Below are 16053 nucleotides of genomic sequence, written 5' to 3' on the forward strand. Positions count from 1 at the left end.
TATAACTTCATCTTTCATTTGATAAAGCACTATCAAAAATACTTTCTTTAAAAATATAAATATATACAAATTAGTATTTATCTGTAAAATATTGATGCTAAAAAATAAATTTTATAATTAGGAATTGAGAATTATTTTTATTTTCTCTTCTAAAAGAACACATTAAGACGTGACATCGTAAAAACCCACACGTTACCTAGGAAAATAAAATTTCAACTTATTTTAAGTGAGGAATGCAGTAACCTGAGCTGCAAACATTCCAAGCTTTATTTCCTGTTTGCATTTTTCTGGGTTCTGGATGCTTCCGCAGCAGATGTTTAAAATTTTGAGAACTTCAGACTGTACTGACTGGTCTGCATCCCACAGGTCAATGCAGGGACAAGGATGCCATTTTTAAAATCAGTACAAGAAAGCCAACCAGCTGAGATCTCCCAGTGTGCTGAAAAAATATTCAACTAAAAAAGTTACCGAAATCTCAAGTCCTTTACTAAATTCAAAGATGTATTTCTTTGGAAATCCTTACCCAGCGTAAGCAGAATCTTCTCATCCTGATCTACTAATGAAATCAGCTTCTAGAAGATATCTGAGCTTGTGAAGGTACTCAGGACAGGTAATTTCAGAGTACTTGCAAAATAACAGCTTTCTAATGCCCTCCAAATTGTGACTGACCTTTCCAGTGCTCTGCAGCAGAGATCCCATAATTTCACGTTGTGTTTTTCTGCATTTAGAAGTTAAACGAGACAAAATCCAATGCATGTAGGAATAGAGAAAAGGAATTAGGTGTGGAGTCTCCCTCTCCTGAACTCCTGGGATGCTCCTGACGCAGCCCATGCTCACAGGCAGAGGGCAGGGACAGCTCTGGGTCCTGGGACACGGCAAGGGACAGGGCCCTTGTGAGGGTGGTGCTCTTGGTCTTGGGCACCAGGCAGTGCACCACGCAAGCCCACGGTGCGGGAGGAAAGCTGAGGGGACAAACAGCTGTGTGGCCAAAACAGGACTCCCCAAGGGGAAAGCTGAGGCAGGAGAACACTTTTTTTGTTACTTATCTCAAGAAACAGAAAATGGGAAAAAGTTATGGCAAGAATATTTGCAGCAGCGGGTCTCTGTTTGCTTCACGAGACCCCGGCTTTCCCAAGAAGCCAAAGTTAAACCCAACGCTACAGAAGAGAGGAGAACAGAAACCCTCAGCACTGGGAGCAGACAATGCAGCACCAGGATCAGAAGACTGAAAGAGGAGGAGAACAGAGGGAACAGCCAGGAAGGAACAGGCAACGCGAACCCTGAGCAGCAGAGACAGCATTAAAAACACCCCAGCATGGGCTCTGGTAGCCCTGCAGAAAAAAATAAGTCTGCAAATTGTGTCAAGATGTTGCTCCTCTAGAGATACTGAGTGAAAATTTTGATTTACATAGCTGGGAGATGCCATGCAAAGCATAAGAGAGAGGAAAAGAAGTGATCACAGGGTGGTTTTCCTTTATTTTGTGGCTCATTTCTGAAAAGCTGCTGCTTCCCTTTTTCTTTCCCCTGAAAGGAGGGAAACTTTAAAAGAAATTGCAGAAGGCAATTAAAAATCTAAAGTAGTGTACTGCATAAAAAAAGCACGGGGGAGAAATCTTAACAGAAAAACATCAAATGTCTGTGTCCTAAAATGCTGTGTTTTGTTTTTTCTCCCCATGCTGTGCTGTGTTAACATGTCCCTCACACATGTGCCCAGCTGCTGCTGCGAGCTCGGTGGCAGGGACAGGAAATTTGGAGCTAATGGGGAAAGCGGGGAATACCAACCTGTAATTTATTTTTATGATTTCTGGAATGTTATAATTGAATTACACTAATGTTATGTGCTAATGGATGGTTGGGCACTGAGAGGCCTTTCCTGTTGCAAACACTGCCAAGAACCCCCACGCTCTGCAAACACTTGTGCGCAGAGACAGACCCAGTGCCATTTGTCCCCAGCACTCAGGACATGGTGCGCAGTCCCCTATTTCCAAAACTCTTTCGTGATCAGTACTGTAACACGTAGCTGCAGAGAGAAACAAGATACCTTCAGCTACCTCAAAAGCAGACACAAAAAAATTAGGCTTTTAGGTCTGCAGGCTCCTGAGGAGAAGACAGAATCTGCTCTGTTTGCCCCAGACAATTCAGCCAAGATTCCCTGGGGCCTCACAGTCAGGCTAATGAGAAACTCCCCAGCAACTCCCATATAAAATGCTTTCATAGGTCTTTAAAATGCCTTAAATTCTCTATATATTTAGTAAGACTTTTTACTTCTTTAAAATGTCCCTTGCTGCTCCTCAAGATAATACCCTCGTGATGTATTGCAACAGAAATGCAGCATTGTCCGACCGGACCTTTGTTTGGCAAGTATTGAACCTCATTTTCACATTGGCCTCGAAAAAGCCTGAACCCCTTTTGCAGAGCAGAGGCGGGCACTTGCCTGGCCCCCAGCAGCCCTGCCCAGTCCAGCCCCAGGGACACTTTTGGAGCAGGACAGACAGGCTGCAAGGGCAGCACATGCTGTTGGGAGCAGGGGAAAGCAGGGGCAAGAAGTACTCAGCTACACTGTTCCTCTGGAGCAGAAAACATCTCTGCCTCTTGGGCAGCAAAACACGCCCGACCAGCTATTTGACAACAAATTAAGTCCTTGAATTAAGAGAGGAAAGGAAAAGCTTTTTTTCTTCCTTTTACATTAAGGGAAAGATGTTGACAAAACCTGAAGAGGAAGGAAATTTGCTATATGCCCATTGTTAAACAGTACTGGTGGACACTCAGATTATTCACCCTGGTGCAAGGGTAGCCTGTGTCTCTTCTATGTTTTTTTGGTTCTCTAAGTTATAATGTACAGCCTTTAAGTTATTGTTATTAAAGAAAAAAAATAAAGTAAACTATTTCTAGCTGTATTTGAAGTTCTGGAATAATTTCCTCAGTGCAACTACATCACGGGTTGAATTCTTGCAAAGCGTTTTGCCTTGGCAGATTTTACCAGGAATGAGCAGTTGGGCCAGAGCAGACGGCAACTTGTGCACACACTCTGCAGAGAAAAAAGGATGGTCCTGTACTAAGCCATCACCAAACAGGCCCACCTGAGCACAGGACTTCTTTGCCATGGTGCTCACAGCCAAATTTTCACGGCCTGCACTAAGCAGCTCCCATGAGCAGCCCCTTGCCCAGTGCCATGCTCTGGTCAGGGATGCTCAGGCTGTGCAGCCTCAGTACGTGTCAGGAGCAGAGAAGCTCTCCCAGGAGACCCTGAGCTTGCAGCCCCGTGTTTGGCACACCAAGGACATCAGAGCCACCTAGACAAGATCCATGACTGCAGAGAAAAAATATTTCCAGAATAGCTTCTACTGGTTAGATGAACAAAATAAAATAGAGCAGCAAAAGCTCCTTCTTTCCACAATCTAGCAGCAAAAGCTCCTTTTTTTTCCACACACCTATATAATTATTTCGCTCCTAGAAAAATATATTTATATATTTTTAAGAAGTTTAAAGTTTACATTCTACCTGTAACAGCTCTTGCTGTTCCTACATACCACACAAACCTGGGACCATGACTCCCCCAGACCACAGCAGCTGTGCAGAGTGCCAACAGAATTTTTCAGAAGTCATTTTGTATGTGTTTGCACACACACAGAGATGTACAAACACATACAGGAGAAAGAGGGAGAGAAATATGTTAATTTGAAACATCTGGCAAATGTTTCAGAGTTAACAAGTCCCAGGTTTGGCCTTTGGGGGTTTTTTTCCCTTTTGGGGGAGTCAAGGAAGGGGAGGCAATTTTGTCATTTTGGGCCAGGGAAGGAAGGGGCATGAAACAAGAAATTGAAGCATGTTTTTTCACCCTTTATTGAACTTCAACATCACACTACTGAAGCTAATGCAAACAGGAAGATCATAAAAGAACATAATGAAAGTCTCGCACACTGGGACTGAGGGACTGGTTTCAGTTACTGAATATAGCTGTGGAGCCACACCACACAAGAGCCAGTGACTCCACGCAGCCACACCACCACAAACTTGGGCTTTTTATGCTTTTTCTCTGTAGTTCCTCAATCACATTCCAACCTGCAACTTGTGTCCCATTTACTGCATCCCAACTGGACCAGATAGGATATTACATCTTTATATACATACAAGATTGACATCTGTAGCTACTAAATGTATTAAGAAGAAAATCCCCCAATTAACACACGTTTTCCTAAAGCTGCCATAAATCATGCATACAATACATTTTCTCCCACATCCGACGTCTTGAATGAGAGCTGTAATTGTGGGAGTAAATGAAGAAAAATGGAGACTCAACTAATTTGGCACGTGCCTTTCACAGTCTGTCTTTTACTTAAGGCATAATCTCCAACACCAACCCCAAGTTAACTCTGCTGTGCACAGAATTTTGGTGGGGTTTTTTGCATTGTTTTGAACCACAGCCCATTTTGAATTTAATACACTTGCAGACTTGTGATAGATAACACCGGTAACTCCACTCCAGTGCTGTTTGAGATGAAGGTCAAGCAAGAGAGCTGGCGAGCGCTCTTTTCATGCACCGTTAGCTCCAGGCACAAAGGGGCCTTCGACATCACAGCTGGGGGTTTGCAGCAGCAGCAGCAGCAGCAGCAGCAGCAATATTTGCTATCAAAGACTAGTGAAAACGCAAACCCCTCCAAACAGCCAGAGTGCCCAGAGAAGATGCACCCAGTGCCCCAGAAGATGCATGTGAGAGCGCAGCGGGTACAAAGCTCCAGGCACAAAGTGCCACACAAAGGCAGTTTGTGCCTTCGACACCAGACAGATGCTCACTTTGGTGAGAAAGAGTCTCCTGGGAGCCGGGCTCCCCGTGACTCTTACAAAACCCGTCTAACCAGGAATGCAACACCATTGTTGGTTTTCATATTGCTGCTCAGTTTGTCAGCTCTTTTCATATCATTGGTGAGCTTTTAAGAGAATACCATTGCACAGTCCAATGTGGAGAGAGCACAGAAATAGACTTACTGGCTTCAAAATCAAGAATACTCTGAGCATCTCATAAACGTTAAAAACAGACAGCAAATTATCTTTACATGGGGCACAGTGACTGAGATGTGGCTAATTACTTTAAACACAAACTAATCTGACATTTTACCTTCATGCTTGTGTTATCAATACATATTACACAGACAAACTTGATTTATCCTCTTTTTATTCAAATTATTGACCTAACACGGATGAACGAGCCTCAGACACATGTTTATTACTGTCAAGCAGACCAAAAGCTCGTTTAAATTTTCAATCTCTCTACCATGGCAATGTACCACTTTTATTCTCCAGTCCTGACAGTACTCTCCAATTTCCTCCGAGAGGAGAAATACACACATTCCAGTTGAGACCGAGGCTTAAAATTCCTATTAAAGCAGCTTTTATGTAATTAGATTGGAATGAATGTGTAACAGTGCCCATTGCAGAAAACTTCAAAGTGGTTATACTGGAGAAATCACAACCCGTTTCAGTGTGCCCACAAGAAGAAAGAATGGGTCTCTGGAGGATAAGAGTATATTAGTCTCTGTGTGTAATAGATTTTATTGACCATATGGAACTGATATAAAAATTGTGTTGCAGTGGGTAGTCTTGGATTTGAGACAGGAATGTGACATACAAAATACAGTTCCTGTAAAAAGCCTGGCAGCTTTCTGGCAGTTTTTGCAATCAGAAGAACCTAAAATATTTACCTGATTGAGTCACTGACGAGTCCCAGGTCAATGCAAAATCTGAAGATTCACCCTCTTCAACTGAAAAAGAACAAAAATAAGTTGTGATTGCTAAAGCAAACCAACTGGAAAGCAAAGTCATCAGAAAACTAGGTCCACTATGACATTAAGTATTAAAACAGACTTCTCCGCTGCTGGAAAAGAACTTACTGCTTTCTATAAAATAATTCATAAGGTGGAAATTTAGTAAAGAGATTTTTCCTACTTTTAAACCTAAATATGGGATTTGTGTTTGCAGTTTCTCCCTGAATGGGTGGCAGTAAGTTCGTGTGAAACTTTAATAGGTGTTTAAACACCACTACCTGGTAAGTATTCATATTTGAAATGTTGTACAGTCACATCTTGCATGTGTAAAATTGCCATTGTAAATATAGATGTTGTTTTTGAAATGGATGTTTCAACAGATCATAGTAAAAAACTGTCCTGTGAAGGGAAAATTGCCTGACTTATGTCATCCTACTAACACATCTGCCATGTTCAGAACCCAGTGATATCTTCAGGGATTTTTCAGAATTAAAAAATATTATTTTGATGTAAACCATGTTCTGTGATTTGGCAGCCACAAATAACTGCTTTTAAGGTTTGTTGTTGCTGTGAAGGCTGTCAGAGCCAGTGCTCAGCACTTGCTAGTGACATAGCTAAAACCTTCTGCCTGTCACGAATTATAAAAACGCCACTTGATTCTTACATTCTTCAAAATAACTAAGAGAACAGCCAACAACAAGCCGGGCAAAGAAGTGCCTGATCCTGCTGTTACTGAAATCAGTGCTGGTTATACTAATGTCAGACTGGGCATTTGAAAGCAGTAACTGCAGAAATTCTTCTTTTGAATTGCAAAAGTTGATCATCATCACCTGCCCACTCTGTCACCCTGACACCAAACAAATTTAAATTATAGGCCTTTATTTTCTGATTAATATTATTTACTCCATGCACTGAAGAACCGCTCACCCTTTCATCTACGTTATGCTGGATTCAAATGTACATTCTAGAGAATTCTGCGACTGGAATCCAAACCATATTGCAAAGCCACAAGCACAGCCCCTGTTGACCAGCCCTGCATGCTCAGGCCAACCTGCTCCAGTGAATACTTACACTGACATTTGCATCACAAAAGTCTCGATTTTATGCTTTCCTCACATTTTTCCCCCCAATCCAGTGCAGAATTCTGGCATCAAGTTGATGTTAGTGGTAACATCACATGGCATTAGGAACAGAGAATATAATTTACATAGGCAGTGCCTTGACAAATGTAAATTTATGTCCAAACCATAGAAAAATGTGTGCTCCACAGAATGGCACCACTCAGGGTTTCTTAAATCTGTGTGTTTACTAATGGAGGGACATGAAATTCAGCCATTTCTTTGGAGAAATCATACTTGAGACTCGGCTATACTTTTATCAGAATCTATGTTAGCATAAAGGCCATGTCACATAATATTAAATTCCAGGATGACAGAGGAAAAACAAGAGGCAAAGCTAGAAGCTTATTGAAGCCATTATTGGTCCTATTCCCTGACGGTGGCAGAGACGGCTTGGCTGGCGCGTGCTCCCTCCTGAGGGCTCACCTACCATTTTGTGTTCTGCAAGCCACCATCTTGTTCCCATCCTGACCCATCTCTTAATAGAAAAGCTCTGGATGCAGTTATCTGAAATACCATTTCAGTCTTACACAAATGCATGTCTCATTTTAACATCAAAATCTATATGCGCCTGGGAGGGGTTTTTGTTCCAAAACTAAATAAGACAAGTTGGAAATTTGTGTACCTTACACAAATCAGACAAGGGGAATGTTTTAGTTTTAATTTTATTTTATCCTTGACTACTTTTTGGTTGTTTTGCTTGGAGAGTTTTTTATATTACTACTTTTATGCTGAGGGGTTTTTTAAATTTCTTTACATTTTGTCTTGGAAAGAGAGATTTTAAAAAACGCAGTCTGCTAAAAATACCTAAGAGATGGATTTGGTCCTACTCAAGGAGTAGTATATGGATCTGCACTGGTCATTGACAATTTTAGCAACACACTGACTTTCATGTTGGTTAAACACCAAAGACTGCTCCAGCCCTTGAGCTGCTCTAGGGCAGCTGGCTCCAGCACGTAACAAAACCACGGTTTTTGGACTCCCTTAAATGACGGCAAAGGTTTGAATCAGCCTCTGTTGGCATTAATTTGCTTTGCTCCCTAATGACTGAAAAGGGGACAGAGAACATTCACGTGGAGGCAACGGCACTGAAATTCACTTTATATTATTGCAGTCATGTTTCAGGTTCTCCCCCTCTGTTTGCACAGACCCACCACAGAGCTGACAGTGCTGCATATCCATGGAAAGAGGAGGCCAGTGGGATGGAGCCTCCTGAGCTTAGGCACAGACACAGCGCCCTGCAGCTGCTGCTGCTCACAACTCTACCACCACCTTTCCCTTTGCTTTTCCACTTTTTCCTCTAACTCTTTTAAGCAAACATCATCATTCAGAGGCTAAACCATAAGGAAAAGTAGCAGCCAAGTCTATTTCAAGAGGAATTGCAGTATCAACTGACTCAAGCGCTTGATCCTCACCTGCCCATCCATCCATCCATCCATCCATCCATCCATCCATCCATCCATCCATCCATCCATCCAGCTAGACAGTGGGCAGAGAGAAACCAGGAGCAAAAGCAGCCACATCCAGAAAAGGAGGACCAAAAGACTATGTCTATACACCAATTAAGAAGCACCAAAGGTTTGTTGGGAAATGGCATCTGTGAAGCTGAAGCAAAAAATAAGTGATCAGGCTTTATCACAGACAGCAAGTGTAATTGTAGGGAGACACTAAACTCCACGTGCTTCTGCTCCCTCTCCAAAATGGGCATAAAACCAAGAGCTGCAAGGTTCCTCTGTGGCTGCCTAATCTTCTGGATATAAATGGTTATTTAAGGAGCCAGCATTTGAAGTGGTGTCACTGCTGGCTTTTCCTCAACCACAGCAGTGAGGAGAAGCCATGGAAGTCACAAGGAAATATAATGTTTTCTTCCTCCTAAAATCAACTTCAACGGCCAAGCTTTTGCAGCTGAAATTTGCTCAGTTGCACATATCTGTTGCTGGAGCTATAAGGAAGCAGGAAGAGGCTTCCCAGGCTGGTTGGAGATCTGGGGACATGATGCTGTTCACAGAGGGCAGAGAAGTCCCACAGACCCTCATCTAGGGACAGGCCCCCAAGACACTGCCTTAGGACTTGGCAAGGCCTCCCTGGCAGGGCATTAGTGGACCCAGAACAGATTTGGTCACTATGGCTCTGAAGGGATTTCCATGTGTCACTACTGAGAACAAAGTCAAAAACACCCTTAGTCCATAATATTAGCTGAGAATGATTCACTTCAGCTGAATTTTCAGTTTCTTAATGTTTTTGTCATCATTACTTGAAACCTAGGTTGGCTCAGGTGATCACGTGTATCAACATTCACTGTGTAGATGCTGTTACTTAACTTGTGGTAATGGGCAAAACAAAGCCAGGGAAGAGATACAAAGAATTCAACACAATCGCTCTCAAAATAGACTGCAGAGCAACAACTCCCATTTCATCAGCAGGAAAATACTTTTTCTGAGACATGCCAGACATACTCCTAACTATCAAAGTCAAGGACTAGACACTTCTATCTGTGCTAGTTAATCACCCTGAATGTGCGGACACCCAAGTCCACAAGGCTGATGTTCAGCATGGGCAGGAGCCACCCATGTGCATGAAACACTCTGCAGCTTGGGAAAACCACAGGACACAGCAGCACCATTCAAGACTGAGATCCCTGATTTTCCAAAGCAACTAGAGATCTCGTATCAATTCTAACTACTTTTCAAGGAACCTGGTGACAAGATGGTGAAGGCTCAGCAATTCTGAAATTTTCGAGGCATTTCATACCAGCCGTTGAAAATGAAGACACACAAAGTCACTGATGTTAAGCTGTAGGCAGAATGTTCACAGATGTACTTCACATGGTCTTTTGCTGGATTGGATTCTTCCCATTTTCTTTCACAAACTCAGCCTGTTTTCTGCCCAATTTACCTGGTGTGCTTGCACGTTAAGCCATGGTTGGAACACAGAAGTTGCTATGGAAGTACACTCTTACTCTGATCTCTATTTGCTCTGTCCATCAGAATGATCACCTTAAAATGCTTTGGAAAAGTGCATTTTTACTTCTTCAGTAATACAGAGACAATACAGCAAGAGAACAAAAGTTTGGTCCCACTCAACTCCACGTGTCTTTGGCACAACACTCACAGTGCAACACACAGACCAACAGAGAAGGTACACATGACTTCCTGCCAAAATCGCTATGTAGTTTATTAAAAAGAAAAGTTTCAAAGTCCAGTACTATACCTCAATATCAACACTCACAGCACTCTATCTCTATTTTTAAAGCATTAACTTATTTTACTTCTCTTTTGTGAATGATCCATAGTATTTGCCAGCACACAGAGATAAAATACTGCAAATAAAAAGAGACTTTTTTAGCTACATCCTTCAGGGTGATGATCATGAGGCAGTTATAGGTACCTCACCAAAGTGTGTGCCTGCTACAACATCTGTGTCTTTGCTGAAATCTAGGGAAGCTGACACCTTTCAGGAAGGCTGGGTTTGACTTGAAAATAGCATTGGTCTGGCAGAAATTCTTATTGTTAGTCAGCTGAAAAGACGGCACAGTCCACACAGACGGCATGTGAGGACTGCCCACCCGAGGCCTGGCACAGGGAGGTCACTGCTGGCACATCTGCCTCCCCTCCCTGTTCTGCCCCAGCCCAGGGGGACTCCCTGCCGTCCTGCCTGCAGAAGATCTCTGTTCTGATCCAGCTGACTGTGAGGCCCAAATGCGAGAGCCAGAACAAGCGCACAGCCGACATAGGGAAGAAGTGTGGGCAATGGCAACATCACAATACAGCACTCCTGCACATGCCAAATATTTGCATTTTGCCCGCTCCTCTCAGATGTTCTCCAAGGATGCTTATTTAATTGCTAGGTCATGAGTGCTGCAGGCTCAAAGATTTCAGTTCTTTGTGCTCAGAGAAACTTCTGAAAGGATTCAGCCTTCATTCCCCTAAGAGTGAGAACATCTATTTATGGGGCTACCGTTACCTGAACTCCATTCACAGTCACAGTGCTTATTTAACACTTTATCACTCCCAGGAAAGAAGTTAACCTTATCAAAGTAAGATGCTTCTGCACCAAATGTTGATTTCTAGATGCAATCAAGCTTCACAAGTGAGCAACAGCCCCTCAGTAATTCAGATGGCATGTGTATGCTCCCTTATCCTATTACACAGGCTTCAAGGACCACAAGGACCAGTTTAACACTTCCCATAATATAAAAACACCATAGTTCTCTAACGAAAACGTCAGGAACGTGAGAGCGTGAGGAACTGCTGAGGAATCTGATGGGTTAGAAGCAGGTCCCACAGCTGATGGGGGTACTTTTCTGAATCAGGGCTGTTACCAATCCTGCATTCAGGATCAGGGCCACTCCCTCACCTGCCAGCAATCTTAGAAAACATCAGGCACAAAATACCTCGAATGCACAAAATGCTGGTGCCACTTTTTTTAGCTCGGAGGATTTTGTTAGATTTAGTTGGTGACAGAACTCTCAGATAAACCCAGGGAAGTCTCACTGATGCCTGTGTATTAGCTGTAATGTACGTGTCAAGACTCACAGCTTTCCCTCTAGAGAAATACTCCAGCACCAAGCCGCATCGTAAGCCAGTCACACATTAATCACATCTATTCCTGCCCTAGCTAGCACTGCTCACATGCAGAAGCTCCATGATCTTCTCTAATCTTCAGGCTCCTTTGCCACTTTCAGACACACAACTCTGCGCTGTCCTAGCCAGCCTTTGCTCCATCCCTCCCATCACATGCAATTACATGCTCCCAAATCAGCACAGGACACAGAATAGCCCCATCCGACCACCATTCATGTGCCACGACTCATCCCACAGCACTGGCAGCCTGGGATTTGATACAGTGCTCTTAATCCTGCAAAATGCAGAGCAGCTTCCATTTCCACAGAGTCAAAGGGAGCTGCGGATGCTCAAAACTTTGTGGACTGGGGATTGTAAAGCAGCCACTTTCCAGCTGCTTGGCATGGCAGGAGCACAAAGGGTGTGAACAACCTTTGCACTTTAAATAGCCTGGTATTTTCCGTGTGCATCTAGAGCCCATCCTTTGGAGAGGTGCGGACAGGCTGATACCTCAAGCTGAAAGAGGAGAGCACCTCTGCTCCAGGGAGCCTGGTGCCCAGAGAGGGTCAGCCCTGCACAGCCCCGGGAGCCGCCACCACAACGAACAGGGTGAAGGTTTGGAAATGGCTACTCTGAGCAGAAGCCAGCCAACCCCTCCCGTTCACATCACCTCCCGCTTTGCTGTGAGGCTTTCCCACTCTCCTCCTTAGATGTTCCCTGATAAGATTCTCCATCATATCGGTGAGAAAAGAGTCTGCAAAACACCGAAATCTGCAGCAGGAGGGAAGCAGCAGCACGAGAAGCAGCCCCATTTGTTATCAAATGCAGCGGCGCTGCGGCAGAGCTGCAGCCGCTGCCCGGGAGCGCTGCAGGGCGCAGAGCCGGCCCCGAGCCAGGCATCGCCTCCTCCGGGAGCCGGCCTGCCCCTCTTTGTCAGCAGCTGGGGCTTTCGCCCGCCGCGGAGCACAGAGAAACCCTGACATTCAGCAGCAAAATGGGAAGTTTGGAGGGGCTTTGCCAGTCCGCCGAGGCTGGATGCCTGTGAGTGTATCCCGACGCATTTACGGTACCTTGCAGCTAGAAAGGAGAGGGAAATCCCCCGGGCGCCTTCGTACCAACATTCAGGGGAGTGACAAGGTACCTGGCAGAAGCTGCTGGCTGTGCTTTGTGCCAGCCACTCGAGCCAATTTGCACCCCTTGGAAAATCAACTTCACCAGAAGATTCCTCTCAAGTTTGCCCGTGTTTACAAGGCGTTTTGCTTGTTTGTGTGACCAGTTCCATTCAGCTGTAGTAACGCTTGGCCCTGGTGGTTGGTGGGAAGGAGCACTGGGACACCAGGGCATCCCCAGAGAGGCGATGGTGTATTCCCTGCCCATGCCCTAACCCCGGGATCCCCCATGGGAACCGTGCACAGTCCTCGGCACAATCGCCCACAGCTCCAGAGCCACCTCCCCGTTCTCTCCTGAGTGAGCAGCTGATCCAGCCATTGGTGGCCCTTGGCCAGCAAGGGTTTTTTCCACCTTAAATAGGGCCGTTATGTATTAGTCCTTTCATGAGCCAGCAGGCCAGGGAATAAGACAAGAGGGTTTACTGACATGGCTTATTTAGCTAGTTCAGAGCCTAAATTTGCACAAGTTCTCTAGCTGCTTTTCTCCAAAGTCAGTAATAGGGCTTGGCAGAGACTGTGGGTTTTGCTGGCAAAGTCAGCCTTTTTGTGTGAAGGAGGGAGGAGTGGGGAAACCCAGACTGCTGTGCTCACTAGGTCAAGGAAAAGAAGAAAAAAAAAAAGAAAGAAAGAAAAAGGAAAAAAAAAAAAAGGAAGAAGGATGAGACAAATGGGACAGAATTACAAAGGGAAACTGAAAAAAAAGATCGTTAGGAGCAGAAAAAGATGTGAAGGTGATTAAGGAGAACAAGATAAACAACAAAATAAGGTAGCACTAGCAGGTTTATGCAAAGGAGATCTAATTATGGGTGGCTAAATCCTCCAGGACATTAATATTCCATCGTAATGTGTCTAGTTTCCTCCTTTCCAGACATGGCAGGGAGGAAATGAGAATCACTTAGATACACTGTTTAATGAGCAAATGATGGACGATCACCAAATACAGCCTGCCTGATAAGTATCCATTAGCTTAAACTCGCACAGTAAATCTGTGTGCTGCTAACGGGCCTGCCTCTTCCAACACTACAGCAAAACTTAATGGAACTGCAGCCAGAGAAAGGGAGCCTTGTAAATAAAAATCACATCTCGGGAAGACGAGAAAGACTGTAGGACATACATAATGGCTAATCACAGCCCTTCCCACAGACTGCACACCTGACTCACAAGCCAGGGTGTGTTTATTCCCAGTGCTCATATTTAGTTTTTGTGTTTCTAATTCACATACTTCACTGGAGACAGATATTTCCCATCCAAATCTATTATGTAAATAAATACGAGGGTTAGGTGTAATAAAATGCAGTCAATGTTTCAGGTTGCCGTCAAGATCAACATCTTATACATGCAATGCATTAAGGTTGTAGTTCTTAAAACTGGGGCTACAGACACCCCATGATACATTTGGGATCAATACTCTCACTGGCGGTTCTTACAGCTTGTCATCAAATGTTAATCCCCAAAGGGTGAGGGGGATTTTTTTTTCCTTTTAATTACAATGCGTGGTATTTAATCTGTGAAATGTTCAGGAATTTAGAGGTTTCTTCTGCTATTTCTGCTTGGAGTTTGCCTGACCATAAGACCGGTGGAGTGCACCCCACCCAGCTCAAGCAACCCATCCTGCTGATGACCTGGCACAGACCTCCCACTGACCTCCTGCACCCCCAGACCCGCCATCTGCCCTGAGCTCCACTGGAAACGGATGGGAGCGCCCAGAGTCCCTGCCCTCACCTGCCCCAGTTGGGCTGAGCCCCAGCCCACAGCACACGCAGGCAGGGGTGGTGAGGGAGGTGGAGATACACAAGGAGATGGGGTGCAGGGTGGCCAGTCCCTGTGGACAGGGACAGGGGACAGCAAGAACCGGCTGCCTGTGGGCACCCTCCTCTCTGCATTGTTATATGCATTTCTAAGGCAACTGTCACCATAGTGTCTGCACCTTCGTTCAAAAATAGATCTACTATGAGTAAGCAGGCACTTTAAAGCTCAAGTGAAACAAAACAGGTGAATCCAGCATTCTCCACATCTTTCATAAAATCACAGATTTTACTTCAGCAACCAAGGGTTTAAATATTCTTGTTCCATTTGTAATGCAGCTGGATGACAGAAACATTTACGTGTTGAAACCCTACCAAACCGAAGCAAGTAAAGCAGAGAAAGGGAAGATTAACACCTCTACAATTCATGGCCAGGACTTCAAATCCATGAGTCAAATTCACAAGTTGTGAAGTGGTCTTTGACGTGCTAGAAATGCCAAAAGCAGGCTGAGCATACCCAAAGACAAGATGATGGTGGTGATGCAAGTAACAGACCAGAGGTGGGTCAGCAAGTGCAATAACAAAGGTGTTACTCAAATAATTGCAATGTCTTCCTCCAAACTTGAGGTTTAGAATTGGTACTGTGAAGGCTCCACTACTCCCCAACTCAATTCTGAGCACAGATACCCAGTGAAGATACACAAATCTCAGCTACCACCCAAAATAGTGTTTGCCAACACATGGGGCTGTGTGTTGGAAGACATCAGACCCGACACTTACAGCTGGCAGAGACACGGTGCACATGGCAGAGTTCAGCTGGAGGGATTGGCACAGGCCAAAGGGATGCCAAAAAGGCCTTGACTGTTTCCTGAACATTACAAAAGGGCTGAAGTTTCTAAACCAAGTAAAAGCAACATGAAATTCAAATACTGGGCTTTGCACAGAGAATGCAGGGTCTCACCAAGTCAGAATTATTGCAAACTTTGCTTTTCTGGGGAAGAAAAACGAAAAGAAAAAAAAGGCAGGGGAAATATGGGGAAGAACACTATTTTTATATTAGGGCTCTAAAGTTTTTCTATAAGCAGGACACTTAAATTTACCTGTGCTGGCCCCTGTATTGAGACACCTAATGAAAATACTGAAAGGTTAACACCTAATATAGGCAAATGACATAAAGAAAGGGGAATGTTCTGAAAATAATCTAGATGTATGGAAATGGGAACCAAACCCAGGAAGAATGGAAGTAGATACCTAGGATCTGCAGATGAGCAGTGGGGCCAAAACTCCTTACACAACCTCTTGTTCTGGTAAAGCACACAGAGATTTAGGTACACCAGCAGACTGAGTACACCCTGCCTCAAACTGCAGGCTGCTCCCCATTGCTACTAATGGGGATCACCCTTCCACATTCTGCTTAGTCAAATCCATCCGACCACGTGCAGTTCTGTAAAAAAAAAAAAAATCACTAAAACACTGTCCCACCTGCTGTGGTTAGACCAAGAGCCACATCCCTCCAGACCCTACTGCCATGGAGAGCGAGCAGCCTTTTCCCTTCCCTTTGACAAGGAGCTGATGTCAGCTCTCCAGCCCATCTCATCATCACCATAAATCAAGTTCCACTTCACAGCTATTTTTCCACTATTGATTTTATCCAGACCCAACAGAAGCCAATGCAACGTCTTCCATTTCACAGGAGG

At 44.3% G+C, this 16053-nt stretch overlaps 1 protein-coding gene across 2 annotated transcripts in view; it reads right to left on the reverse strand.

Moving 5' to 3' along the window:
• The window catches only part of ZNF423 (zinc finger protein 423), a 228117-nt gene that overhangs the window by 179934 nt on the left and 32130 nt on the right, over positions 1 to 16053 (reverse strand). For both annotated transcript variants that reach the window (XM_066194231.1, XM_066194232.1), the window contains exon 2: positions 5700 to 5759. In XM_066194231.1, coding sequence (XP_066050328.1) covers positions 5700 to 5759 — 60 coding nt within the window. The remainder of the gene's footprint in view (positions 1 to 5699; positions 5760 to 16053) is intronic.

Source organism: Chamaea fasciata, unplaced genomic scaffold (assembly GCF_029207755.1).
Source record: "Chamaea fasciata isolate MVZ Bird 193981 ecotype frontalis unplaced genomic scaffold, bChaFas1.0.hap1 SCAF_12, whole genome shotgun sequence".
In the NCBI taxonomy this organism is placed as follows: Eukaryota; Metazoa; Chordata; class Aves; order Passeriformes; family Sylviidae; genus Chamaea; species Chamaea fasciata.